Source organism: Ciconia boyciana, chromosome 4, assembly GCF_034638445.1.
Source record: "Ciconia boyciana chromosome 4, ASM3463844v1, whole genome shotgun sequence".
NCBI classification, from domain to species: domain Eukaryota; kingdom Metazoa; phylum Chordata; class Aves; order Ciconiiformes; family Ciconiidae; genus Ciconia; species Ciconia boyciana.
This window is the reverse complement of record NC_132937.1, coordinates 95,427,291-95,454,589: the sequence shown is the minus strand read 5'-3', so window position 1 is coordinate 95,454,589 and position 27,299 is coordinate 95,427,291. Positions and strand designations below refer to the sequence as shown.

General features: G+C 42.6%; 1 protein-coding gene across 3 annotated transcripts; it reads right to left on the bottom strand.

Annotated features, from left to right (window-relative positions):
• Positions 1–4,333: 4,333 nt before the first annotated feature.
• On the bottom strand, positions 4,334–27,081 carry LOC140651343 (V-type proton ATPase subunit S1-like protein). Of its 3 annotated transcripts, none has more exons than XM_072860682.1 (9): positions 26,872–27,081; positions 25,276–25,402; positions 21,820–22,208; positions 14,342–14,382; positions 13,452–13,513; positions 11,452–11,693; positions 7,128–7,178; positions 6,165–6,408; positions 4,334–4,944 (listed from the first exon to the last, which is right to left on the bottom strand). In XM_072860682.1, exons 3-9 carry the CDS (start codon positions 21,912–21,914, stop codon positions 4,642–4,644), a joined length of 1,038 nt encoding a protein of 345 aa, XP_072716783.1. In that variant the 5' UTR covers positions 21,915–22,208; positions 25,276–25,402; positions 26,872–27,081; the 3' UTR covers positions 4,334–4,641. The 3 variants fall into 3 exon arrangements, with proteins under 3 accessions (XP_072716783.1, XP_072716782.1, XP_072716784.1); XM_072860681.1 differs by having other exon boundaries at positions 25,276–25,514; positions 26,876–27,081; XM_072860683.1 differs by lacking the exon at positions 25,276–25,402 and adding an exon at positions 25,407–25,514 and having other exon boundaries at positions 26,876–27,081.
• Positions 27,082–27,299: the final 218 nt, after the last annotated feature.

Here is a 27,299-nt window from a genome sequence, read left to right as displayed (position 1 = left end):
GATCTATCATACATCAGTTAAATGCCATGTCACAAGGCTTACTGGAAATGGAGAAAACCTTAAGATGTATTCAGGTAATGGTGAAGAACAGATTCATTCTGAAAAATGCAAACATCAGGGGGTAAGCTGAGCTATGGAAGCCACGGAGAGAACTGAAGACTGATTTGCTACTACCTGAGTTACTAAGAGAAGATACAACGCAGACTGCCAGTAACGGTAACCTGAATGCAAACCCAAAGCCCCTTCCCAAAGGAAGATCTTCTTAGGATGACGCTGAGTAAAGAGTCTCCCATAGGAATTGCTCTTCCACTGACTCTATCTTCTATGCATATAAATATGAAGCAACAGCAGCTAAGGATATGGATCTTTGTTACTCATGGTTAGATACAGCTTTTCAGGATCGAAGTGGCAATTTTTCCCTTTGTACTAGGCTACCATTGTCCCAAACAGGCCTTCTTTCTGTGCTCCTGGGGACAGTTTCTGAAACTGAAGGTTGTATCCAGCTTTTTCAAAGTCCAGCTTTTTAAAATGAAAAACAATCTGCCAGAAATACCAGTGCTGCTACAGCAAGAATCAATGTTTAAAGAAGGGGAGGGAAATGCCACCATTTCAAAAACTTGAAGGAAAGAAATAAATCTATTTCTTCTGGCTTGCTGGAATTCAGTGTTACTTACCAGCTAGTGGACTCATGGTTTTTCTCCCTGTCTTCACAGTGAGCTTAGCTTTGATTATTCCTTATTGCATTCATAACTAATACTATGCCAACAGTCCACCACTTTAGTTCAAACAACAATACTTAACGTACTGCCTGAAAATCTAGTTTTCTGCAGATACAAAGTTGCCTAATATTGGGCTGAGGGGCAACTATGTAAAATTGTAACTACAGCAGCTGAAATGTATGAGAAAAAAATGTAGTTATTTGTTCAGTTCAGTGTTATCATTGCACAGTAAGAGCTGCATAGTCTGTGAAATTTATCCTGTCTCAGTTAAAGGAAACGAGACTCTTCCCTTTGAGTGAGAGTGGATGGGGCCCTGATTGAAACAGTGAATCAGTTTTGAAAAGATGCTATACGGCTTTTGTTTGAATGAACGTATGTATGTTGAAAAGGCTGCTGTGTTCTCATACAGCAAGAAAATTATGCAGAATGTGGACCATGTAAAACAGCTTATATTTTATTAATGAGCCTGTTAGTGCCAATGTAGTTTATTTTTGTAGCAAGCAAATAATTTTAACTTGAATTTTCTTGTTTCAGGACAAGAGCAACGGAATGCCTCTGTTGTTCCAAAATGTGCATTTGATAAGGATTGTTTGGCTCACAGAAAACACAGCTTACCAGGAATGCAAAAATCCACATTTTGTCTTTTTCAACCATGGGTGCTCGCTTTTATATGTGGCACAAGGAGACAGAAAGTGCAATGATGATGATTTTTTTCTTCTGGTGCTTTTTCCACTGAAGCATCATTAACTCTTTATAAATATATGGCTCATAATTCCAGTCCTATGACTGAATGTTGTGTTTCCTGTCTAACTCAATTAGTGTATTTATCCTTTCTAACTCTTTCTGGCACCTGAGTAGAAATGTGATGACACTGAGCATACCTGGGGGAGTAGAATCATTTGCCGCTGCCAGGCAGGACTGCAACATGAGAAGTCCCAGCAGAGAGAAGACAACTACTAACTGTACTCCACCCAAGAGATCCTGGGTGTAATACCAGCTGTGTCATGGTTTAGAAAAAGCTGAGAAAAGGAAAGGCATTTTCTTTTTCTTGACTTTTTTTTTATTTTTACCTGCATTCTGTTTTTCTTGTGAAGTTTGCCTTGTAAGTCGTGGGTATAAATTCATCTCTCTTGTTCAAGTGCACTCCTGCTGAAAGACCCCCACCCATCTTTTAATTCTGCACCAAAAATTCTGCACTGACACATGCTGGAGATTTGCAGAGCTGACTCTCTTGAGCATAAAGCCAGCAGATACCACCCGTTGTGGTTTAGCCCCAGTCGGCAATTAAGTACCACACAGGCACTCGCTCACCTGCCCCCCGGTGGGATAGGGGAGGGAATGGGAAGAGCAGAAGTAAGAAAACTCGTGGGTTGAGATAAGAACAGTTTAATAACTGGGGGGGGAGAAGTAAAAAAAACAAGAAGAGAGCAAGAGAGGAACAAAACCCAAGGGGGGGAAAAAAAACAGTGATACAACCGCTCACCACCCACTGACCAATGCCCACCCAGTCCCCAAGCAGCCATCGCTACCCCTCAGTGAACTCCCCCCAGTTTCTATGCTGCCCATGACACCATATGGTCTGGAATAGCCCTTTGGGCAGTTGGGGTCAGCTGTCCTGGCTGTGCCCCCTCCCAGCTTCTTGTGCGCCCGGCAGAGCATGGGGAGCTGAAAAGTCCTTGACTGGTGTAACCATTACTTAGCAACAGCCAAAACATCAGCGTGTTATCAACATTATTCTCATACTAAAATCCAAAACACAGCACTATACCAGCTACTAGCAAGAAAATTAACTCTATCCCGGCCGAAACTAGGACATATGCTGGAGATTTGCACAGCTGAGTCTCTCAAGCATAAAGCCAGTAGATACCATCTCACCCTCAAAACCAAGATAAGGCAAAAGGAACATGAGTGGGTCGGAAAATAGCTAGGGAAGAAGGTTTAGAAGGACATGAGGAGTGATGGAGATGATTAGAGGGAAGGTCCCTTATTCCCAATTTATCAGTCTCATAAGAACCTCTTACAGCAATGGTGCTAATATTGCCTATTTAAAACAAGCAAGAAAATGATAGGTAAGAATTATGCTGAAAGCATCATCAGATGCTAACCAGAAGGTTAAATGAGCTCTGTGGGAGGAACTAGCGCACTTGTGCCTCAGAGAACATGAGGTTTAGAGAGCGGTGCCATGCTCAAAGCCACCATGCACAGCTCTGCAGAGTGGGTATTTTACATCAGTGAATGACAGTAATTTTGACAGTCAGACTACCTGTGATTACTGTCGGGGTTTTATTGTCTGACAGGCAAGCAAACCCCAGGCACAACAGCACTGCTCTCCAGACTCTGAGGAACATCACCTATTTAGCGCTGGCATCCTGACCTCCTTCTAACGTTGTCATCAGCCTACATCTCTCATCACTGTGTGTAAGCAGAGGGGACCAAGCCGGACAGTGTTTTGCCACTCCACATAGAATACTGGGGGTTTTATTTGCGCCTTCTCATTTTAACCTCTTTCAGGTTCCCATTCATGTTTTTGCTTGCTTCCTTTATGAAACAGATAAAGTTTGACAGCAACTGGTCACAGCCAGCCTTGCCAAGTCCCCAGAAGCTTGTCTCTTACATCTGGTTACACTTCAAAGATGGTTTTTTTTTTCCTCTGAAGTGCCTTCCTAAATCAACTAACTGCTTTGGACTCCACATCTAGCCTGTGTGTCATCTGTGCTAACAAACAGGAGATCTTTGGACACCTCTCAAAGTGTTTAGAGAGCACTGCAGTACAGTTTACAAAGACCACAAGCAACTAATTATATCTATTATCTAAACTTTTTTAAAAAGCATTTTTTTACTAAATCTGGTTTTGCAGAAGGTTTTCTAACATGCGGGTTTTGTAATACCTGCGAGGTAAAAGCACTTCAGTTAGTACATTACTGCGTTCTTCCTTGCTAGAAGTCAGGGCCAAATCACAAGGCTAATTTGGAGTTCCCAAACTTTGACTCCAATAGAAGAAAGGATGAGTGGGAAGACAGTATCTTAAATGCTCAGAAGGAGGAGTGAAAATTACATCATAGTATCCTTGTCACTGCTAGGGAGATTTCACCACTTTGTTTATATATTCTTTCAATTATCACACTGGCTATCTCCATTCAGGTAAAATTCCCAAGGGAGACTGATGGGATTTGATAGAGAAGAAATTAACCTAGAATTACAAGGTATAATGCTCACAATCCGTCTTCTGGCGTGGAGTTGAGCTGGGAAGTTAAGGGTAAGCCTTTGACCAGATGTCTACTGTTCTCCCTCTATATCCTTACAGTAAGCTGCCAGCTTAGACAAAGTATCAAGATGCTGCTGTACCAGAGCCATCACTATTTCATCAGTGTAGTGCATAATACGCAGCTTATATGGCTCTGAAGACTCCAAAGGAGGAAAAGGAGTTTATGAGGACAAAGAGGAGGGGATGTAACTTGAAAAATAAAAGGAAAACATATACTGAAAAAGGAATGGATGCTATTTTGTCAGGACACAGAGCAGGGTGGATGAAGCAAATACAAAACCAGGAAAAATCTTGCCTTCTGAAAGAATAAGCAAAGAGATTTTTTTTATTTTGCAATTTTTTTTAACTTTATTTAATTTCAAAGTCTCCATTACTGATTCTCTCTTCAAGACTTGGTAAACTGGATTAAAAGATACACATTTTGGTTTTGTACTACAGGAATAAATTCCCACGACATGAAATCTCTTACTCACAATGCAATTTTTTTTGTCTCGTTTCCCAAGGCATTTGAGGTGATTATCAATAAATAACAGACAGTAACTGGCTAAACAGTCTGTTACCTACTTTTCCTTTCATCAGTTGGTGAAAAATCTGCACAAACTACATACAACAGTGCCAGCAGAAGAAAATACCATTGTTTCACTGAGATGCATACTGCTAAATATAGATTTTACAAAACTGTTGGTTTCTAAGTTCATAGGACTCACTTCCACTGCTTCTCAGTGGCTCTTTCTCATCCCCCATGTCATTGTCTTTCATCTGTGCAAAATAGGCAGGAGAAGCTTTGCATTCATAGTGCCTGTCAAGAGATTTCAGATGGATCAACATATGAAGAGCATAGGCAAGGACCAGCAGTAGAATCAGCGACATAACCAACCCCATAAGTATTGCTGGAGAGAAAAAGGATGCACAGTCTTTTGCATAGGCAAAATGTCCTTCTTGAATGTTAAAACCTTGAATCTACAAAGAGAACAAAAGGGCTCATATTAAATAAAGTACTTGCGTCTCAGTTACAAACAACTTTATGAATTTGCTCCTGATGCCAGTAAGAATTTTTAATTTAATATCTGCTTATTGCAAAATTGTATCTATCAGTGCTAGCTGGAGTTAATGCTCAGCCTTTATCCAGGTCAGTCTTCTCGAAACCGCCAGTTATTCTAATCCCCTTCATTCTGCTGCCCAAAGGATTTGCAGTTGTGTTTTAAACAAAATCTTCTATGGTCACTCTTGATAGCCCAGTAATATTTAATTGTAAGCGTGGTACCTTTCAAGTTAACAGTGCATTTCCAGCATAATTTGTTGAGGATCTCCAGAGTCTCTGTTTCAAACTGCATAAACTTCAAAATTACAAACAAGGAAATAGTCTCAATTGTCTAGCCTAATATTAGATTTTTCTCACCAGATCCAAGTGTGCGGTATATGGCAGCAAATCAGCTAAACTACATGAAGCTGCATTCAACTATGGCCAAGACCAGTAAGTCTTACTTGTGGCTTCAGTTCTAACATGAAGTTTACCACACTGGCATTCAGGGAACTGACTGACTGCTCCACTAAATCGGTCCATGGGCATTCATCACACGGTGACAAAGGGGGATTGGCTTTCCCCCTCAGCCCCCTTTTTCAGCTATTCATGCCCTATGACTTAGGTATCTAAAAGCAAGACAATCCTGGTCCAGTTATCTTAGGTTCCCTTATTGCCAAACACAGAAAAATAGGCACTTTCAGAAGATGATTAATCTCATCCTAAAATAAGGGCTTAAGATGAGTCAGAGGAATTATCCACTGGCTTTAGAGGCAGGCTGGGGTGACTATAATCAGGGCACAAGGTTAAAATTACAGGGCATCAAAAGTTAAGTGAGATGAATCCCATGCTTGGTGACCGATTCTGTTATCGACGCTGAGTTTAAGAGCCCAGCTCAGAGAAATGTAACACGGAAAGTTAAATTCACTCCCCACACTAAAGGGAAACCCAAGCAAGAGACTACAGAAAATCTATATAGCCCTTCATTTCCTCTGACAGGAAGATAAATATAATAATTTAAGTCTTCATTTCTATTTCAAGTTCCATGGAGATCCTGTAAACTGTACATGGAAGATCATTATACTCTCCTGGCAGTGAAGTGCAAAATTTCCCATCAGTCTACCTATGGGACCCACTTGGCTTAATTCCATGACATTACCTGGAAATCAATAAAAGTGACTTCCCAAAGCTTTGAAAGATCATTTGCAGAGCTGGGTATGAGGAGTGCATCATATCTCTGCAAGCTGCTCACATGCTCACAGTGGTAGGAGTAACTTGCTGGTGCATATATTCTGCTTGCATTAAAAGTCGCTTGTATGGAGTGGTTGTAAAGAAGTTGCAGTCTGTGTAAACTGAACCAGTTTTGAACAGACAGCTGGTAATAGCTGGTTGTTAATAAGAATCTGAAAATATTGCATGGGAAAAAAGATTAATAAGAAACAGAGTCTAACTAAGAGCTAGAACTATGAAATTCACATGTTGAACAACCTTATAAAGCACACTGGTATTACCAGAGTTTCATCCATTTATATCAGTGTGAGCTCTAGCTCCTTCTGTTGAGTCTGGAAAATGATTTGAGTTTCTTCATTGTTGCAGATAAAGGAGTTTGCTGCTCTCCCACACAGTGAGAGTAAAGGTGAGGGATTTTTCCTAAATGACTGAAAAAAATCTATATGCAACATTGGTATTGTACTTCCATCCAAGATACAGAAAATTATTTATCAAGAAATGCTGTTTTCTTCGATCACCAAGAAGCAAACATAAAGTAGGTCACAGTCTGATGCCTGAGCTATCAGTTCTTGCGGCAAAATTCCCAGACAAAAATGTAACTAATTAGCAAGGTTTAGCAAAAATCTCAGACATGGGAAGATTCTATGCAAAAGAGACGACCTGAACTTTTCTTGTGAATAGAAAAGTCAACATAGAAGAAGAAATGCCGTAATAAAACAAGGCAGGCAAATGACAGACCTATTAAACATAGGTGTCTTGATTATACAGTCAACAGTTCTATCACATTAGTTTTGCTTACACCAATTCTCCTAAAACACATTGCACAAGCAACTGCATAACAATAGATATTAACATGTGATTATCTAATATTTTCTTTATCATATAAACTTACCTAATTACAAGTCCCTTTAGATTGCCAATGTCACCAAACTTCAGAGAAAGCCTAGGTCAAAAAGCAAGTAACATCAGGCTAGATAAAAACTTCAGAAATCTTAGGAGAAAAAAGCAGCACAAAAGATTAAGCATAGTTATACATGGAGCCTTTTGCTCAGTATACCTTTGAAGTCAGTGGAAAAAAAACCTGAAAGGATTAAATCTTCCTCCGGTGAAATCCAGTAGTTCAACTATTAATTTGAAGGAGGCCTAGACTATCCAGAAAGGACAGAACTGCATGCTCAACTTTGAACACAATTCAATTCCACTTCTTCCAACATCAGCTGACAATTAGGTTCATTTGATCTGGGTTCTCCTTCTCAAGCCATGATATCTTAGTCATGAATCACCTCTGTATATCATTAGAAACTGTAAACAGCCACATCATTCTCATCTGCTTAGATACTAGAGCATAACAAATGCAGATGACATTTGAGTTCAAATTTCACACGTGCATCGTTAGAGCAATACAAATACAGTGACTGTGAGGTGGCTCGACAAAGCTGTGGTGAGCATGGGCACCTGAAGTTTACTAAAGTGAAAGGCCCTAGCAGGTTAATTGTAAACTAATGTATACTCTACCATCCTTCTACCATCTCTGGAATTAATGCATTGTAGCACTGCATGATTAAGTGGTACACATTTTTTTGGCTTAACAATAGTATTTTGCCTCTTAAAACTTGCATAATAGATTCTCACTGTTGATGTAACATTTTCAGACTAAGCTAGAAACAAAACATAGGGAAACCATGCAGCATCTGAAAGACTTCCGAACCTAAAGCTGAAGAAAATAAAATATAAAAAAAATCAGCTAGCCCTATGATTTCACACGAGACCAAGACAACTTCTTGTACCTTGACTAACATTGGTCCCATCAGCCAGGACACTGAATCTAGGCTATCCCTCACTTTATTACAAAGGGAAATCATAGACAGTTGAGGATTAGACACAGGCAAATACAGCATTAAACTCAGTGGCCTGATCCAGTAGTTGGTGCATAAAAAACCCCCCACAGTTTGGATTACTATATTCATATAGCAAATACATGTATGTTCAGTGCCAAATATTTTTTCCTGGCTCCAGCTACTTTGCATTGATCAGACAGTATAAAGCAGCTTGAAAGCTGACCTAAAGCCACAAGAGAGTACTGACTTAACAAAGAAGGCTGGAGAAGGGAGAAGTTTAAGGGACTTTTCTGAGGTGAGAGAAACTGGGCAATGCATCATGTGAGCACTCAGCCATCAACTGGCATAATTTAGGTCAGTCCTTATACCTGAGATTACAGAGCAACATTCAAGCCAGTTTTTCCCTTTCTTCTCTGCTACAGTCAAATGCAGGTTGATTGCAAATCTAACCCACAACTTGTATTTGGCAATTACAGTGAGTCTAATCCTGACTCAGGAGCCCAGATTATCCATTTTCCTATCTGTAGAGCATGATTTCTACATATAGGGACCTCGACCAGTACTCAGATGCTGTCAGTGGCAATGGATGAATGGATACTTGAAACATACAGTTTCTAATGACTTGATACATGGAATCTAGCAGGGGTGCCACAGATCTGTTCATGCAATCTGTCAAATGTCTTGACAAATCCCTCCAACCGAGAGCTCAGAATAAGACAAGGCTTTCTTGGTAAGGATTCTGGACCACATTCAAAGGGCAGGAGTCAGTGGGACTAGTATTTCTCAGTGTATCCCAAATAAACAAAGTATAGATCATGCCAGAAAACAAAACCATTGCGATGGGGTAGCATTTTCCTCTCTCTCGTCACAGAAAAGAGGAGAAAAGGCTCAGTAGTCACACTATGTCTCTTGACCCCAGCAAAAATATGCCAGCCTCAGCTTCAAACTAAGCATGAAAGTCCTGCTTGTCTTTAGCAGCTGTGTCCCTAGTTCAAGGCTACTGAGAAAACTACGGGAGAAGCAAAGAGAAAGATCAGAAGACATGGCAGAGGAGATGGCCCTGGACCCACAAATTTTGAGATCAAACCTCAGATATGGTGAAACACTGACAAAAGGCATGTCAAAGGTCTGCTGTAGAGTTGTTCTGCTTCCTGACTCTTCCCACAGCTTTTTTAATGAATAATGTGTTCTATAAATTCCCAAATACCTTCCAACATAACACATCAAGCAGAATATACAGCCCTGTGGTGGGTTGACCCCAGCCAGCAGCTAAGACCCATGCAGCAGCCCACTCACTCCCCCCCCACCCCACAGCAGGACAGGGGAGAGAACAGGAAGAGCAAAAGAGAGAGAACTCATGGGTCAAGATAGAGTTTAATAAGTGAAGGGAAGAGGGGAAGAAAACCACCAAAGTTTTGCAAGGACAATCACTGACCATCTCCCATGAACAGAATGATGCCCAGCAGAATCTCTGAGCAATGGCCACCCTGGAAGACACAACTCCTACCCAATTCTTCCTCTACACCAGTTTTTATTGCTGAGCATGGCATTATATGGCAAGGAATATAACTTTGGCCAATTCGGGTCAGCTGTCCAGGCATTGTCCACTCCCAGCCTCTTGCTAACCTCAACCTACTCGCTGGGGGGGGCAGAGCGACAAACAGAGAAAGCCTAGATGCTGTGCAAGCACTGCTGAGCAAAAGCCAAAACATTGGTATGTTATCAACACTGGTTTAGCCACAAATCCAAAACACAAGAGAATTATCTCCCTCCCAGCCAGAGCCAGGACAAGTCCTAATTTCTTAGAACTCTCTATTTACAGAATGAAGCATCCACTACTGTAACCAGACTACAGAGGTATCTGTGACAGATAAGTAGACAGAGTAGCCTGCTCAAATCTAACGGTCTCCAAACAGCAGCTCCAGTAAGAGTTTGCAGTCCACCACTACACTGTCTTTCTGATTTTTCAAGCCTTATGAACAACTATAAAACTACATTTCGTGTTCTGAAACACTTACTTTTGCATGAGCATATTTTCTACCAGGTTACAATCATTACTAATAAGACTAAGATTATCACTGAATTGCAGACAAGAACAGAAGGAATGTTTGTTAAGTTATTATTTTTTATTTTTAAAATAGTATTATTCCATTCTCTACCTCTGCCTTTCAAAACATAGTGCTGGATTAGTTCACATGCTGATGACGTAAAACTCAGACTGCCTTGCTGAATACTATGATACCACGGACAGAAAACCTGGATTCTTTTTCAACTATGCTTTTAGTTTTCTTGTAACCTCACTAAAATTTCTGTGCACCTTGGGTTATCCTTCACAGATGTATAATCAGAAAGAGATAACACTTACTTTCTGTGGAAACGTCTTTAGATGTACAGGTGAAATGTTGTATAGGAGCTAAATCAAACTGCTGGGTTTGGTCATGTTATTTTTATTCTTGTGTGTCATTGCAGATTTAAACTCCATTTATTGGGTAGACTCAATGCTCATGCTCAGCATGTGCCCAGTTAGGTATCCACCTCCTAATTTTCAGACTGTTGCCTACCAGAGTGGAATCAACAACCTGGTATTAGACATGAAGCTAGCCAGCATACTACATGGAGGGAGAGAAGTGGTCAGGTACACTATAAAGGAAATCAAAAAACCTTTCTAGTATGGGATTGGAGGATTCACGGGATTGAAGGATTTTGGATCCAGTTAGGTTAATATATAGCTCTCACTCAAGTTTAGCAGGAGCAAAGCACTGTGCTGTTCATGATTAAAAAATTCATGACAGACTGGGATGCAGAGTTCAGGTTTTTGGAGACCCTTCAGGTCACGTGCAAACCTGTAGTGAATTCACTCTTTGGCTTCAGCAACTGACGGATCACATCCTGGGACTTGGGGCTACCTAACTCTGCTTCTAAATACACATCTGCATCTTGTACCAATGGTTTACATTACTGCTGACACACATCCTATGAAAGGATAAGTAGTCATGCGTGGCCAGCCCCTAAGCCCCCATAATTCAGCATAGGATCCACTATTCAATCTCCCAGGCAGCTATGTAAAACAGCTACAGACTAAAGAGATCAACAGCTTCAGCTTCACAGGCACTAACAGCAAAACTGTCTTGCCACAAGGACTGACTACACCACTGCAAGAGATGAAGACAGCTACGTAGATCTATGTGTCCCATGAAAGACTGGTCTGAAAGTATATAACCCATGCTGCCCTGCTGCCTGCAGTGTCAGGACATTATAGGAAAGAGCTTGCCCCTGGGGCTCTACACCACATAATACAAGGTCTGTTTCCTTTAGTGTCTATGTACTAGGCTTGTTATCTGGTACTAGTTCCATTGGCAGACTACCATGCCACCTTACATTGCATTGTCTTCACTGCAGTTTGAATCTCCAACATCCACTGTTGCATGGACACCAAATGTCTTCTCTGTCAAATCCAGCTGCGTGTGGTTTTCAAACTTAATCATGATCCTCTTGGCCCAGAAGAGAATGCAGGGGATGCCATTAACCGTGACATTGAGAGGGCTGTAGTGGCTGTGGGTGAACGGCCTCCACGATGCTCTTTCCCACTGTCCTTTCCTGCTCAAGTTGTAGCTGACAACCTGATTGACCACATAAAAGACCAGTATCAGAAGATGCATATTTCAGGAGTTATTCTCCATCCTACCAGAATAAATGAGGCCAGTACTTGGAAAGCATCTATCGAGCCAGTTCTCAGCTGCAGCAGTACTGAACTGAGGAGGCAGAAAAATCTCTGGCTAATCCCTTCCCACCATGGGAATGGCACCACACAGACCTCTACCTCCAGCACAACTGGCCAGAGAGCCAATACAAGTTATATTTATTCTACTAAGGTAGTATCACTGGGGCAAACCACATTCTTAGCATGCTCCCATCTCACCGTAGAGCTGCCCAATATAAAAAATCGAATCAAAGCTAGAATCACAAGGTGCTCACCCTAACAGAAGACTCTCTAGGACTCCTGTAAGAATTACTTCAACACACTAAGAGGACTCATCTTGGGCCAAGGACACAGCCCACCATGCTGAAAGCACACTAGGCAACTGTCCAGGTGAAAGAAATGTCCAAGTCTACATCTACCTGCAGCCAGTTTGGCTCCTGATGGCTTTAAAATCAGGAAAATGCCTGCTGCAGAACAGGATAGCTCAAGTATGGACCTTTGCCTTTACAAAATCAGTCATCTGCAAGATTAAAACCTGGGGACTGCAGCTTCTATGTCATCTGTAGACATTAGAAAAATGCTATCTCTTCTAAGCCAAATTTCATCGCAAAAGGAGGACAGTTGGGCTGCTAGGCAATATAATTTGAGACAGTGAGTTAGCACTCAGAAAGGACTTCAGAATTTAACTGTCATTTCCATATTTCAAACTACAATTTCCAGACACCAACTCTTTTCCATCTACACATATGCCCTATCTGAATATGATAACATATACAATGCCTGCATGGCTGTTTTGCATGTCATATGATTAAGCAAGTTCAAATAATGTACAAACAGGAGAGGTATTCTGAGTCCCAGTCATAAAAAAGCATCTTACGAGGCTCCAGAAGGGATGCAGTTAAGCCCCAAAGCTTTGTCTTGGCTTAAAGAGAGATTTTTTTTTTCTGTTCAGATTAGCGAATCACGTCCCCCAGCTCAGACCCTGAAAGACCCCTTTTGATACCTGACCTTACATATGGCACAAGACTGCTTTAGGATTAAAATTAGTAAGTACTCACAGCAACTAGCTGAAAGCAAGGTAAGATCATGGTCAGAAAACGTGATGCATCAGCCAGCAAGAAACATTGACTATGACTGTCATTTGTACAAATGATAAGGCTGTCTTCTCAGAAGTACAGATGAGAGAGATTTAATCAACAGATTATTTACATTAGATTGCATCATTTGCAGGGGTTTTAATAAGGAAGCCTTTTATGCTCAGTTTTTGACAAGACCTATAAGCTGGACTTGGGAAAAATTCCCACTAAATTTAAACAGTCAGCAGTTTTGCTTCAGCTGTGCTTTTAGTACCAAGTGATATAAGCAAAATACTGGCTGCAGCAGTCAAATGGCATTGTACAGAATACGGATGATAGGATTTGGTTCTTTCAGTAAGACCCTGTGCTCAAACCCTCTGCCAATCAGCACCAGCGACGGCAACTGAAGTCTCACCTCAATTCTCAGAAACGCAGAAGGTATCTGGTACAGCAGGTGGTGAATCAGTACCACATCACAATGATTTAGACAGTTTTGTTGGCTATTTCTTGTAAACAATATATTATTTAATTCAATAATGCAAATTAAAAGATCTCAATGTGCTATGAAAAAACTTCACAGATCCAGTTCCTTCAAACATTACCTGTGCAATTGCTACTTGATTTACATTAAATTTTGGCTTCACACCACCGTCATAATGTCGACCTGCAGAAGAAAGTGTGTTATTAGCCTACAAAGAAAACATCCAATCATTTATAAAAGCATAATCTTGCACATTCTTATGCAAACAATAATTATCCCTGCATGAGATGTGTATTTCAGAATACCTGATTTTGTTTTGGAAAATATTTGGCTTGGTGCAAATACTGCCTCCAATACATCCATTTTCTAGATTACTTTACCTTACTCATACAACAAGGTTCCTCTTTTATTCATTTAACACCTTGCCACCCTTACTGGGAAGAACTCCAGTGCCCAAAAATGACAGGATTCAGCCTATACATGTATTTATTCATCCCAAACACACTTAACAAAACCTTATTCTGTCTTCATACAGCAAACTCTATTGTCAAAGGGTGTGTGTTGAATTGCATGGCAAAAGCATGTAACTTATGGGTGGGAATTTCTTTCCCTGCACTGGCCAGAGATGGGAAGCTGTGACAAATAACCTGATGGCCTGACTGCTTGCCAGAAGAGTGAAGTTTCACAGATGACAGATCATTTCATGGATGCTCTCACAGCTCCATCCTTCAAACATTTAACTCTGTTTTCATTTCGTTAAAAAAAAAAAAAAAAAGAGTGAATACTTCTTTCTTCCCGTATCTCAGAGTCAGTCAGTAAATGATTATTTTAACCAGGCAAACCCTTTAAAGGGTATTTTTTAAAGAGGGATATGCTTTAACAACACATTTGACAGGAGAGTCACTAATGCCAATAGAAGCAACATCTGGGAATGAAGATGTTTTACAGCCACACTAACAGAGCCAGTATCCAGGCATTCAGCCCACTGAAAAAAAAAAAAAAAAGCCTTACCATTTCTTTGCAGAGAATCTTGATCTGAAAACGCATGTGAACTAGAAGAGAGGAGAAAAATATTTACTGTACAGCATCTGGATTTAAAGTCTGCAGCAAGTGTACTGGGGAGAGCTCCTGTTCCTGCTTCGTTCAATAAAACATTCAAAACAAACTCAGATCCTTGGCTGGTTAATGTCACAGGAACAGGGCAAATTAATCCCAAAGCCAGTGTACCAAGGCTAAAAATGCCTCATTTTCAGACATCACTCAGGTGGATCAGCCCCGCCAGGCATTCCTGTATCCTTACCATATTGACTAAAGGCTTCGTTACTCCTCTTATCCCCTTCCATGGGACACCAATTTTGGGTTAGAGACTGAACCAGTGCCAGCCCACAAGCAAGGGAACACAAGGATAGCGCCGCACCATCCTCAGCCCCCAGTGAGGATCAGAAGCAGCATGTTGAATTCCACCAGGATAGATCAAATGCACTGGGCTAGTATGCCTTAAGCCTTGATTTACAGCCATCTAAAGAGAGCTCCTGAATGGTTCCAAGTAATCCCAAATCCCATGGAAGTCAGCTGCAAGGCTGGGAGCAAGTGAAGCGCATCTCAAGTGACAACTACCAGACTTGTGAAATTTTCTGCCTTTGACTTTCTTCTTTGGTATAATTTAGGGATAAGCCTTCAGCTGGTGCAAGTACAATCTGCTTTCCTGAACTAGAGAATCAAGCCCAGTAGATTCATGTACATCACCAAAAGACCTACAAGATCAAACAAAATCCAAGAAACCAGGCTCTCCCTTAGGACTAGACTCCACTCCTTGAGTCACAGGAACACCTTCCTGCCTCCTCCACACCACAGCAGCTTCCTTGGGACCTGCAGCCCCCTATGGTGGATTGATCTACTGGATCAGATGACCCGTGTCCACTTCTCACGTTTGCTCTCAGCATTCTCCAGCAGATGAAGACACCGGCCCTCCTGCACTCACAGCTGACTGTCATCCCACAAAGACCCTGTACATCCTGCCCTGCTTCTGCCACACAATGTCTTCCAGGCCATAAGCCATGGTGGGGCCAGAGCTGCCTCACAGCCACTTCACGTGGAAATACACTTCCACCTTCTTCTCTTGCCTTGTTTCTTACCGGCTTTCCAACCCACCACAAAAGCAAAATACTTGAAAAGATATACACAAACACCAGCACATAAGGACTAGGAATAAAAGCAGTTTTCAGTATTTATGTGTAAATTGCACCATAAGGTATTTGAATTGCAGGGTCAAGCCTTGGCCTCACTGGAGAGCCCTTGAACAGCTGGGTGAACCCACTCCCCGACGGACTCCCTGGGTAGGGGGTTCTGTGCTACCCACTAGCATCTACCACAGGGGTGATCCCAACCTAATTTCCATCGCGGTATCCTTAATGGCAGATAAATATGAATCCAAACAATGTTAACGCCAACAAAGGAGAAACATGGGATTACTTAGAGCCTGCCTTGCTTGCTACCATGCCCATGTGGCTCTGGCCATCAAGGAGTTTGATCACACTGAACCTGGCTCGCCTGAAACCAACAGCAATGTTACCAGCTTCAGCAAAGCCCAGATTTCACAGGCAATGTCTTGTTTACACTCAAGGTTCAGGAGGGCAGGAGGCTCTTTCTTCTGATCAGTGTCTCTCCAGCGAGAACATCCTTTTGCAGGCATACTTTCTGCTGCCTCAAATAGATCTCTTGTGTCCCCTTGCAAACTCCTCAAACCCAGAAGGCAAAACAGACAAAAGTGAAGCGGAGTCTGTATTCCAGCTTGTCACTTTGCTGCCAAACACCATGTATGATGAGCAGCTTTGCCCCAGAACATCAGAAAGGCTGCTCAGTCCGTTCAGCAACCAGGGCAATAAAGCAGAAGACAGTCTCCAGAGAAAATGTAACACGGCACAAAGAGATAGTTAGGCTCTGCAGCACTGCAGCAGTGACTGTGATCTGAGCTGAAAGAACCTGAAAAAGATCTTATGTTCAAAAAAGTTCAGTGTAGGTAACACTGTTTAACATCAGTCTGGGGTTTTTAATTACATATAGCGAGACCAACTCTCTCCTCAGTTGGAGCTGTTAAATCCCAGTGACTTGAAGGAGGCTGTGCACTTTCAGAGTGGGTCCCGCTCTCCCCCACCGCATTTTCTGAGCCAGGGTTAGTGCTGAGTTGAGGTCTCTAAGCTGCTCGAAGGTCTCATCCCAGTAGCGAGCAGCTTTCAGAGATGGGTGGAAACAACCCCCATTTTGAAAGACAGGTAACAAAAGACATGGCTAAAATGGACCAAACTTTGTTTTCTTGCTCAGGTAAAACTCTCTCTTAGGTTGGTTTAACCATTAGGAACATGGGTTTTGTGATTTGATGCAGCCTTATTTTTCTTTTCTAGTCTCTTCCTTCATGACAGATGGTGCCTTCAGGCTGGTAAAGGCAATTTTGGGGCATTTTTTCATGATAATAGCTACAAAAATAAGGCACACCAAAAGGAAATTAATGTAAATTATTTAGTTATACTAACTTTAGTTATATTTAGTTATGCTTAGTTATACTTTTAGCACACCTCCCTATATACATAATTAAAAGCTCATAGCCCATTACTCCAGATTGGAAATCACCATGCGGAAGTGCGCAGACTAAAACATTGGGATGAGAAGAGACTGGCATAAAATTGTGTAATTCATTTCATTCCCTCACTGGACTTGACTTGAGAGGTTTTTATGTTGTTCTGGGAAGAGGAAGGGTTATTTTTGTTTTCATGATGGTCAATTTAAAAAAAATAAATCATTACTTAGCTTCCTATCTGGGATAAGCCTAATACCATGGTCATGCCAACTAAATCACCTTGAGGAATGTTAACTGACAGGCAACACCAAGCCTTAAGGAGAGCATACAATGAATATGTGAGGCATACTCATTGTGAATGCCTCTGTGGGGTTACATCCTGAGCAGAACAGTTATAACCAGCCTCCACACAGCCCGTGGGCACAGCTTGGGAGCTCGTGACAATGCAGTTTCACTCCTGTACATCGCATGTAAAACCACAGCAATGCACAGCCGTGCTGCTCCAGAAGAAATGCCAAGTTTCTGCTCTCAGCATGAAGATACTCAAATATAGATGAATGTGCAGGGCTAATGAAATATTCATGCTTTCATGAGGAATGCAGTGGAGACAGTGACCTGGGAACCACCACTAAATACCACAGTATGACAAACAGGATCAGCCACATGGCAGGCACACTTGGGAGGCAGGCGGAGGCATGTGTGCCTGCCATGTGGAGGTGGAGGCAAGTGACTCCACCTAGGTACTCACAGAATCACAGAATCGTATAGGTTGGAAAAGACCTTTAAGATCATTGAGTCCAACCGTAAACCTAACACTACCAAGACCACCACTACACCATGTCTCTAAGCACCTCATCCAAACGTCTTTTAAATACCTCCAGGGATGGCAACTCAACCACTTCCCTGGGCAGCCTGTTCCAATGCTTGATAACCCTTTCAGTGAAGTAAAATTTCCTAATATCCAGTCTAAACCTCCCCTGGCACAACTTGAGGCCATTTCCTCTCATCCTATCACTTGTTACCTGGGAGAAGAGACCGACTCCCACCTCTCTACAACCTCCTTTCAGGCAGTTGTAGAGAGCGATAAGGTCTCCCCTCAGCCTCCTTTTCTCCAGGCTGAACAACCCCAGTTCCCTCAGCCGCTCCTCATCAGACTTGTGCTCCAGACCCTTCACCAGCTTCGTTGCCCTTCTCTGGACATGCTCCAGCACCTCAAGGTCTCTTGTAGTGAGGGGCCCAAAACTGAACACAGTATTCAAGGTGCAGCCTCACCAGTGCCGAGTACAGGGGCACGATCACTCCCCTAGTCCTGCTGGCCACACTATTTTTGATACAAGCCAGGATGCCGTTGGCTTTCTTGGCCACCTGGGCACACTGCTGGCTCATATTCAGCCGGCTGTCAACCAACACGCCCAGGTCCTTCTCTGCCAGGCAGCTTTCCAGCCACTCTTCCCCAAGCCTGTAGCGTTGCATGGGGTTGCTGTGACCCAAGTGCAGGACCCGGCACTTGGCCTTGTTAAACCTCATACAGTTGACCTCGGCCCATCGATCCAGCCTGTCCAGGTCCCTCTGTAGAGCCTTCCTCCCCTCAAGCAGATCAACACGCCCACACAACTCGGTGTCATCTGCAAAGTTACTGAGGGTGCACTCGATCCCTTCATCCAGACAATTGATAAAGATATTAAACAGAACTGGCCCCAGCACAGAGCCCTGGGGAACACCGCTTGTGACCGGCCGCCAACTGGAGTAAACTCCCTTCACCACCACTCTTTGGGCCCGGCCATCCAGCCAGTTCTTTACCCAGCGAAGAGTACACCCGTCCAAGCCATGAGCAGCCAGTTTCTCCAGGAGAATGCTGTGGGAAACTGTGTCAAAGGCTTTACTGAAGTCTAGATAGACAACATCCACAGCCTTTCCCTCATCCACTAGGTGGGTCACCTTGTCATAGAAGGACATCAGGTTGGTCAAGCAGGACCTGCCTTTCCTGAACCCATGCTGGCTGGGCTTGACCCCTTGGTTATCCTAAACAGGAACTCCTGTTCGTTACTCTGTTTATTAGCAATGATGGCTGCCTCCTTTCCTCCTGCACAATGCATGCAGCCCCATTAGAGGAAGGTGAGGGAAATCCATCAAAGGCTTACAGTCTTTGCTTTGCCTTACTAAAGCCAGATCACTATGGCACAAACAGTCTATTCAGTGGTGTAAGGGAGGGACTGCCTCCCAGTTTCTGAGCAAGCACAAGTTGATGTTGATGCTTTCAGGTCTGTCAGCTGCCTTTGACACTCATAACCCTGAGGTGTCACAGAAGTGTGTGATCTGTGACAGGAACTGTTGAAAGAACTATTGTGACTGGAACAGGGACTATTGAAGGAAGTGTCCTTCAATAGCCATCCTGCTGTCAAATCAGGAGCCTTTCCAATCAAAAAGCGTGCTGGGGAATTCACAGGTGATCTCTGGTAGCAAGGCCCTTCTGCCCTCAGCTGGAGCATGTTTCATAGAACAAAAGCATTGTAAGAAGAAATGGTAAAATAACAACACATTAAAAATATGTATTCCCTTTTTTATATAAAAATGTTAAGTACGTGTATAAGAGACGGGAAACTAGCTAGCACTACAGCCTTCTCCACTGCCTGCAAAACTGCCAGCAAACAGCGGCTAGACCTGAAATCAGTGAGAGCAAATCATTTTTAGCACACTGAATTAGAGACCAGACTTTTAAATTTATCATTTTTTTCAGCCACTCTGCCCTAAAACTTCAAATTCAGTTGCACACATGGTATATGTTTTGACAACTAATATTTTTCCTTACCAATTCATAAATAACTATCCCAGATACATGTCTGGGTGTATGTTGTATGGTGAATTTACCATACCAAGTACGCCAGGAACCCACATGAAACTGAAGTAGCCCTAATAAAAAGCACTGGGATGACTAATCACTATGTAAAACCCAATTAAATAAGATTATAAGTGTAAAGAAGTGTAAATTCCCTCTTATCAGATGACATTATCAATCTTCGTAAGACAACCAAGGCTAGCTTGTTTGTCTGAAAAAGTTCCTATAGGCTCCAGCCCTTGAAGACTTTCACGTGAGCAGTCTTTTGTCCACTCAGACAAGCCATGTGAATAAGCCTGGCACTCAACAGTCATCGAGCATGGAGGCCACAGACAGTTTTCACACCATCAAGTTAAAGGAAGCCATATTCACACTGTCTTTTACTCTACATATTGCTGCTCTGACAAACTGCATCAGATGCCCAAATGCATTCTACTGTAGTATTTTGATTACTCCAGAATTATCACTCTAATGCTAATATTGTGCAGCTGCAGACTACCTCACTGGCTGCTGAACTAGTTTCAATTAATTTATTAAGCATTTAATTGGAAAATAACATGTGAACCTTCAAACACACTAAAAACAAAGTTATGATGAAAGGTGATGAATGCTTGCTGAGCGCCTGGTAGCAATGAAGTGGCTGTAGTCCTAGGGACATTGGTCATAAGTAATTTCAATTAAGTTATTAAAATTATAAATGTGAAGCCTGGGAGCTCAGATTCAGGGCAAAAGCTAGTTCCTTCTAAGAGACATCCTAACAAAAAATATTATTAAGTTTTAAATGTATCTATTTAAGTTCTATCATTAAGAAATATCTACAAAGCCCATGACTCCTATAGTTCTTAAATTTTAAGTATTCTGTGTCATATTTTGGTAGCCTCTGTGCGATTTGATACAGGGAGACAGATTTACATAATTATTTTACAATGTACTGAGTACTGGGGTTTGATCTGCACTTTAATGGATGTCCTGTAAGAACTGGATCAGAACAACAAGATACTTAAGTTTTTATTTTTAATATAAAAAAGAAATTGAGCTCACAGAACTTCTAGCAGATTAACACTGTGTAGGCATGATCCCGCCTCCACTAAATGCAAAGGTAAAATCCCCATTCAATTCACTGGCATCAAGACCGCAACTTCAATTCTTAATATTTATAGAATAAAGTTCATGCAATGCTCCACCGCTTGGCTCTCTCTCAGATTTTGATCTGATTGCAGAAAAGTGCAATTATACTAAGAAGACACTAACAAATCTGAAAACCGGCAGAGGAGAACAGCAAGTAAGCTATTTAAATGAAAACATATTGTAGTATTTATTGGTAACTGACTACCAGATCTCTTAATACAAGCTTAAGCAAATCACCACATGTCCTTCTTGCCTTAAATGCACAGATTTTACTGCCAGCTGTGATCTTCATCAGCATATTTGATCTGTGTGTTATTAGTGACTTTGGGGCATGATTCAACTAATCCAGTTTAGGCTGTTTTCACTTTTTGCAATGCTTGGCTCTAGAAAGTCCTCTCCCCTGCTATGATCTGGGCTTCCTATTTATATTTCATTAGAGAACGAAATAGCACTATAAATAATGATAAATCCAAATCTCTAGTAATTTCCTAAGTTTAATACTTCTTTGCAATATTGAATTCATGCTTCAAATATTCATTCTACACAAGTAGAATATTTTAGCACCTATGTTTCTTGGAGTAGTTTTCACACCCTTGCTGTTATTCTATTTATAACTTCATTTTTACACAGACCAGGGAAAGACAGTGTGAGAGTCATTAAAATGTAATGAAATATAAGACAGATGCCCAGAAAACACTCATTTTAAAACCATTTCTAGTATTGTTTATGAAATTGTTTTAAAGTTACATTTTTAATGCAGTGTAGGCTTCAAAAGAATTCATTTCTGTATTAGCCCCAGGTGTTTTCAAACCTGAAAAGAAAATCACGTCCTGACATTCTAAACTGCGACTGAATCTGCTTCCACGCAGCACAAATGACCAAATCACAACATTTAAAACATGCACTCAACTCCACCAACAGAGTTTGTGCATACACAACTCAATTACTGACCTGCCATCCACTGTCGCAATCACTTGCTCCCCAGACACTGTGAATCCCACATACAAAAAAAGCAGCAGGAACCTAACGGCAGCGTTTCTTTCCATTGAGAAGAGAGACAGTCCCTCCACATCCAGCACATCTGCTCTTCTGGTCCAGCGGGCAGCCGGGCACCCGTGCTCTGCCTGGCAGCGTGATGGGCAGCAGATCCACCCAACAGCAGATCCACCCAATGGGGGGCGGGATTCGCCACTCCATCGCTGCACCGGTACCCACGGGAGAAATTCTTCGTGTGCTCAGACTTGTTCTGACAGCAGACACCTACTGCTGGCACCTCTCAGCCTCCTTGTGAATTAAAGATTACACGGTCTGGGAAATTGTACCAGGATGTGAGCTGTTTGCTAAGGAAAAAAGAAATAAAATCAGGTAGTCTCTCCAGGCTCTAAAATCACCCTGAAGAGCACTTCTTATCTGTACTCAAACCTAACCTTAAAGAAAGTTGAAGGTGCTGCTTCCGAACAGCTCTGAATTTCTCCTTCCATATGATAACCAGAGAAAAAAATTACATGTATTTTGAAGTCTCATAATACCTTCAGAGTAACAGTATTATCCCCATTTTACAGATGTGAGAGCAGGCATAGCAAGCTTAGAAGTCAAATATTTCGAAGTCATTTCCTTTCTTCAGCATTAACTCAGTTTGTGCACGTCCAGCTTTCTGGTTCAATTGTTTTTATACTTACAGGTAACTCCAAGCCAGACCACAGTTGTTAAATGCCCACAGAATTACAGTGCCTCTGTTTCTGCACTGTCAGATCGAGACACCAAGGTGCACGCACATCAGTGCAAACACGGCAGGTTGGTTCTGGGACAGGTCATTCTCAAAAGATACGTGGCTCGCAGGTAGGGGTACTTCTTCTGCAGACCCTCTGTCCCCGTCAGCCTTCTCAAAACATACATCAGCTGTGCTCGTGATGGCAAAGAAGAGGGCAAGGCACATGAGCTGACTCCTCAAACCATATGACCATATGAGTTCTCCACACGTTGCTCACTAACTGCAGCTTGCATTCATAGTGTCTACACAGGACTGGGAAAGCTGAAATCAGGATACTTACTGGTGGACCAGGTGCAACAACAGTGCTCTGCAGTGCGCTCATGTGCAGTTTGGCCACCCTCATGAACACAGCCAGGGATCTGTGACCAGTCTGGAGGGAACTCTGGGGCCCAGGAAGAAACGGGTTCTTGACACCTGCCTTCAGTGTGGACAGCTTGCTCTCGAAAGGAAGCTCAGACCAGCACTTAGCTGACATTTAGTCACGCTGCACCCTTCTCCACTGAAATATCAGTCACAACCTGCTCCTGCTAACAGCGATGTGTATAGACCCATCTACGTACACACATACCCCACACACACCCACTGCTTTCTTGCTCGGCAGCTAACATCAGTTACCTGCTGATGTGATCACACAGTAAGCCCTACTTCACTGATTAAAAGCTCCTGTCTGTTGCATTCCAGATATAAGATAAATATAGGGGGTTTAGCATCATAACTATTAAAAAGGATTTACCATCTTAATTCATTTCTCTTTCAGCAATACAGAGAGTACTCACTAATCTTAAAACTCAACAGCTTGTCCTCAGTAGTACTGCTTCTATCCAGTTTAAGGAGGAATCCAGATACTTATGTGAGAATCCCAGCTTGAAAAGTGAGATAAGGGAGCGTGGTGATAAAAAAGGATCAGTCAAAAATAATCTATAAATTTTCTGTGAAGCACCATAAACATATGATGCTAAACTTGGAATAACTACACCAGTAGAGAGACATGGCTCAGCTGAACATTTTAAACAGCCCTGGAAGGAGGCAGAAGTGCCACACACCTTGCTAAAAACTGTGAAGCCACTCATGTCACTGGCCTGTTAAACGTTTCAGTACTGCTGACCCACAGTCCCTCCTAAATAAGTGGGGAGAAAAAGGCACAGAGAGGCTTTCTGATGGTGCCTTGAGATTTCATACATGTGCTGCTGTCTTCTAAGTGTTCTTCATCAGCATGGGACCAAAAGCTAAGACATAAAAATGCTGAAATACAAACCGGTATGGCACAAATGAACAAATAATGTGTCCTTTGAGGGCAGAGAAAGTGAGAGAAAGTAGTCTAAACAACACGGGGCATGCCACAGCTAAAGCCAGCACAGGCTGAATCCAAGAGAATGTCCTATAGTCCATTCTGTGACAACAGAACGTATCTTTAATTGTACTTCCAGCCTGTGTGTTTCCACGGTGCTATCAATTTCTAGAGGGAACCTGCCTTCTTAGGCAGGGAACCACCATTTCATATAGTCAAAGAGGGGGAAAGTACCTGTCAATTTGCTCAGAAACAAAGGGGAGTTTGCAGACAACCAAGAAAACATGTAATGCCAAACTGCTAACATAGGTTAAACCAGTATAAATCAGTGAAAATATACTGACTTCCTCACTATACTCTAATACTATGGGTGCTGATAGTAATTCACTAATCAGCAGTCATCATCTGTGTTGTGGTTTAGCCTCAGTCGGCAATTAAGTACCACACAGCCACTCGCTCTCCGTCCCGCCCTCAGTGGGATGGGGGAGAGAATCAGAAGAGCAGAAGTAAGAAAACCTGCAGGTTGAGATACAAACAGTTCAATAATTGGAACAAAAAGTAATAATAATAATAATAATAATAATAATAATAATAATAATAATAAATTGCAATGACAAGGGAAACTAGGGGGGGGGGAGAGAGAGAGAGAGAGAGAGAGAGGGGAACAAAACCGGGGCTGGGGGGGACAAACAAGTGATATAACAGCTCACCACCCGCTGACTGACACCCAGCCAGACCTCGAGCAGCGATCACTGCCCCCGGCCAACTCCCCCCAGTTTCTATACTGAACATGATGCCATATGTATGGCATCATGGTATGGAATAGCCCTTTGGCCAGTTTGGATCAACTATCTTGGCTGTGCCCCCTCCCAGCTTCTTGTACACCCGGCAGAGCATGGGGAGCTGAAAAGTCCTTGACCAGTGTAAACACCACTTAGCGACAGCCAAAACATCAGCGTGTTATTAATATTATTCTCATTCTAAATCCAAAACACAGCACTATACCAGCTACTAGCAAGAAAATTAACTATCCCAGACAAAACCAGCACAATCTGACATAATGGTAGAAGCAAAGAGCATGAAGAAAAGTCTTTCCTTACCTCTTGACACTTGCTAAGAATAATAACAACAACGACAATAACATTAAACATTTGATACAGTTGTTAAAAATGTTGCTTTTTTATGAGGTTCAAGCATAAACAGACTCACATGATATCTAAAAAGAAATGAGGTCCACTGAAAGCAAAGAATTCACCCCAAGCATTTACTTCACTCTGGTGAAGCATGATGACAAAACCACCATCTCTGCATTACTGAGTTTAAAAAGAAAACTTTATTGGAGCCTTACATGCAGTAGTCCTGACAAGGGCAAGACTAGATGAGCTCTTCCAATTCAGTTGACGGATCGCTGTTGTACATTTGCCTGTTTTATGTTGAAATCAACCAAACAAAGCTTGTTCAGCCACATGCTTCACCTACCTACATACACAGTGGACAAAAGGTGAACAGAAGATCATGGGCAAAGCCCACACATTTATGGCACACACAAGGTCACATTCAACTCCACAAAGGCAACCGATGAACCTCCTGTGGGACAAGGTCAATGAGAAGTCAACAGTTTTGTTTACATCCTGTAAGATGGGCTGTGGTGGGCTAAAAGTGGCCAATATTCCCAGTAAGAGAATTAAACTGCTATTTATTATCTTTTTTTCCCCCCTCTGGTACTAAGTTTTTTGCTCCTGATTACTCTTCATGCAAAACTCGTCCTTTGATGATAAAGCAGCTACCACTTAGTTGTTTTTTACTTAGTATCATGGCAGTTCAGACATTTCCACTGCCAGGCAGGAGGCACAGCAGGAGATCTTACTGTACTTTAAACATTGTTCTTTTTTTGGATCTACCTCACAGAAAAGGTAGTTAAGAAAGCAGCTGGCAATTACATTCAGCGTAAGGGTTCACAATTTTGTGAGGTTTGTGAAGCAAACAATCAGAGACTGATAGGTTACACAGTTGATACTGCTGGCATGCCACACATCCCTGAATGTGTCACCACAGTCCAGCAAACCCCCTGTCAAACAGGATGATTACTTAAACATTGATGGAGACCCCGAGATGACAGCTGTTCTGCCTGATGCCGCAACGGTTATACACACACTGGGTTTGCATGCAATGAATAAGACTGCAGACATAATTTTAAACATGGGTAATTCATCTGTGTGGCTAGCATCTCCTCAGGCAGACAACGGCACAATCTGTTTTCAACACAGTTTATAGTTACCTTCAGATGACATATCAGGTCACCATGAACTGAGCAGCCTTCTAGAATAACATGTCTCAACCAAAGCATGAGGCATCAGCCACTGTACAAGGTACTAGCACTTCATGTATCATTACTATTTTCTTACTTTGAGACATGCATTGTTCCTCTGATTCAGATATACTCACAATGCACTGACAATGCAAGAGAAGCATACAAAAAATTGGCCTTAATATATAGAAAAAGCTTGTCTCAGTTCCAGCAAAATCCTCTCTCTGGCAACTAATTTGCCTGCAGGCCTTTCAGCCTTCACGTCCACCACACAGGCAGGGATGATGCAAAAATTCATCCTGTTACGCGTTGCTTTCCTGCCCCCTTTCTACTGTTTGCACCCTTCCTAACAACCCCAAAGGATGCCATCCTATCCCAAGAAATCTCCACACAGACTCCAGGCCCTAGCGCAGCTGGTCTGAACGGAGACTGGATCAAGAATTAAGCTTCTAATTCCTCGTCTACCTTCGGGGGGGTGAGGGAACACCACACAAAAAAAAACACACAAAAAAGCTCAGTCTGCATTACAAGGTAGGTCTACCACTGTGGAAGGAGGTCCCAACACTGAAAATATAACTGTGGTAGCCAGAGGGTCTGGTTTGTTTGTTTTACACCCATTAGTGTTTTGTAAAGTACTTGCCGTTCGAGAAAGCCACAGGCTCTGAGGTACCAGACAAGGTGGTCAAAGCCCTAATTCTCCCTCCGTTTTTTCTGCAACCTCCTTTCTGTTGTTCTTCCTGCTGGAAGAGGCGCATGAGGAAACACTGAACGCATTTTAGACGCTGGCGGACAGGGCTGCGCTAAGGAAGCTGCGGGGGGCGGGAGCGGCCGGCTGCGGAGGCGGCAGGCCCCACCTCGGCCGCGGCCAAACGGGACCAAAATGGCGGCGGCGCCAGGGGTGACGGGAGTTGTAGTTCCCCGCCCCATCGGCCCCTGCGGAGCGCGGCTGCCGCCGGGCCGGGCCTGGGCCTGGGCCCGGGCCGGGACCGGGGCAGCGGAGCCGCCGCCCGCGGGGGCGGGGGGGACGCGGGGCATGAAGGCCGGGGAGCGAGGGACCGTCTGCA

Excerpts from the sequence above, each read along its gene's own strand:
- LOC140651343 (XM_072860682.1), bottom strand. The coding sequence starts at position 21,914 with ATGGAAAGAAACGCTGCCGTTAGGTTCCTGCTGCTTTTTTTGTATGTG. Across the intron at positions 14,383-21,819 it reads ATTGCGACAGTGGATGGCAG|TTCACATGCGTTTTCAGATC; the intron begins GTCAGTAATTGA and ends CCTCTCTTCTAG. Across the intron at positions 13,514-14,341 it reads AGATTCTCTGCAAAGAAATG|GTCGACATTATGACGGTGGT; the intron begins GTAAGGCTTTTT and ends TTTCTTCTGCAG.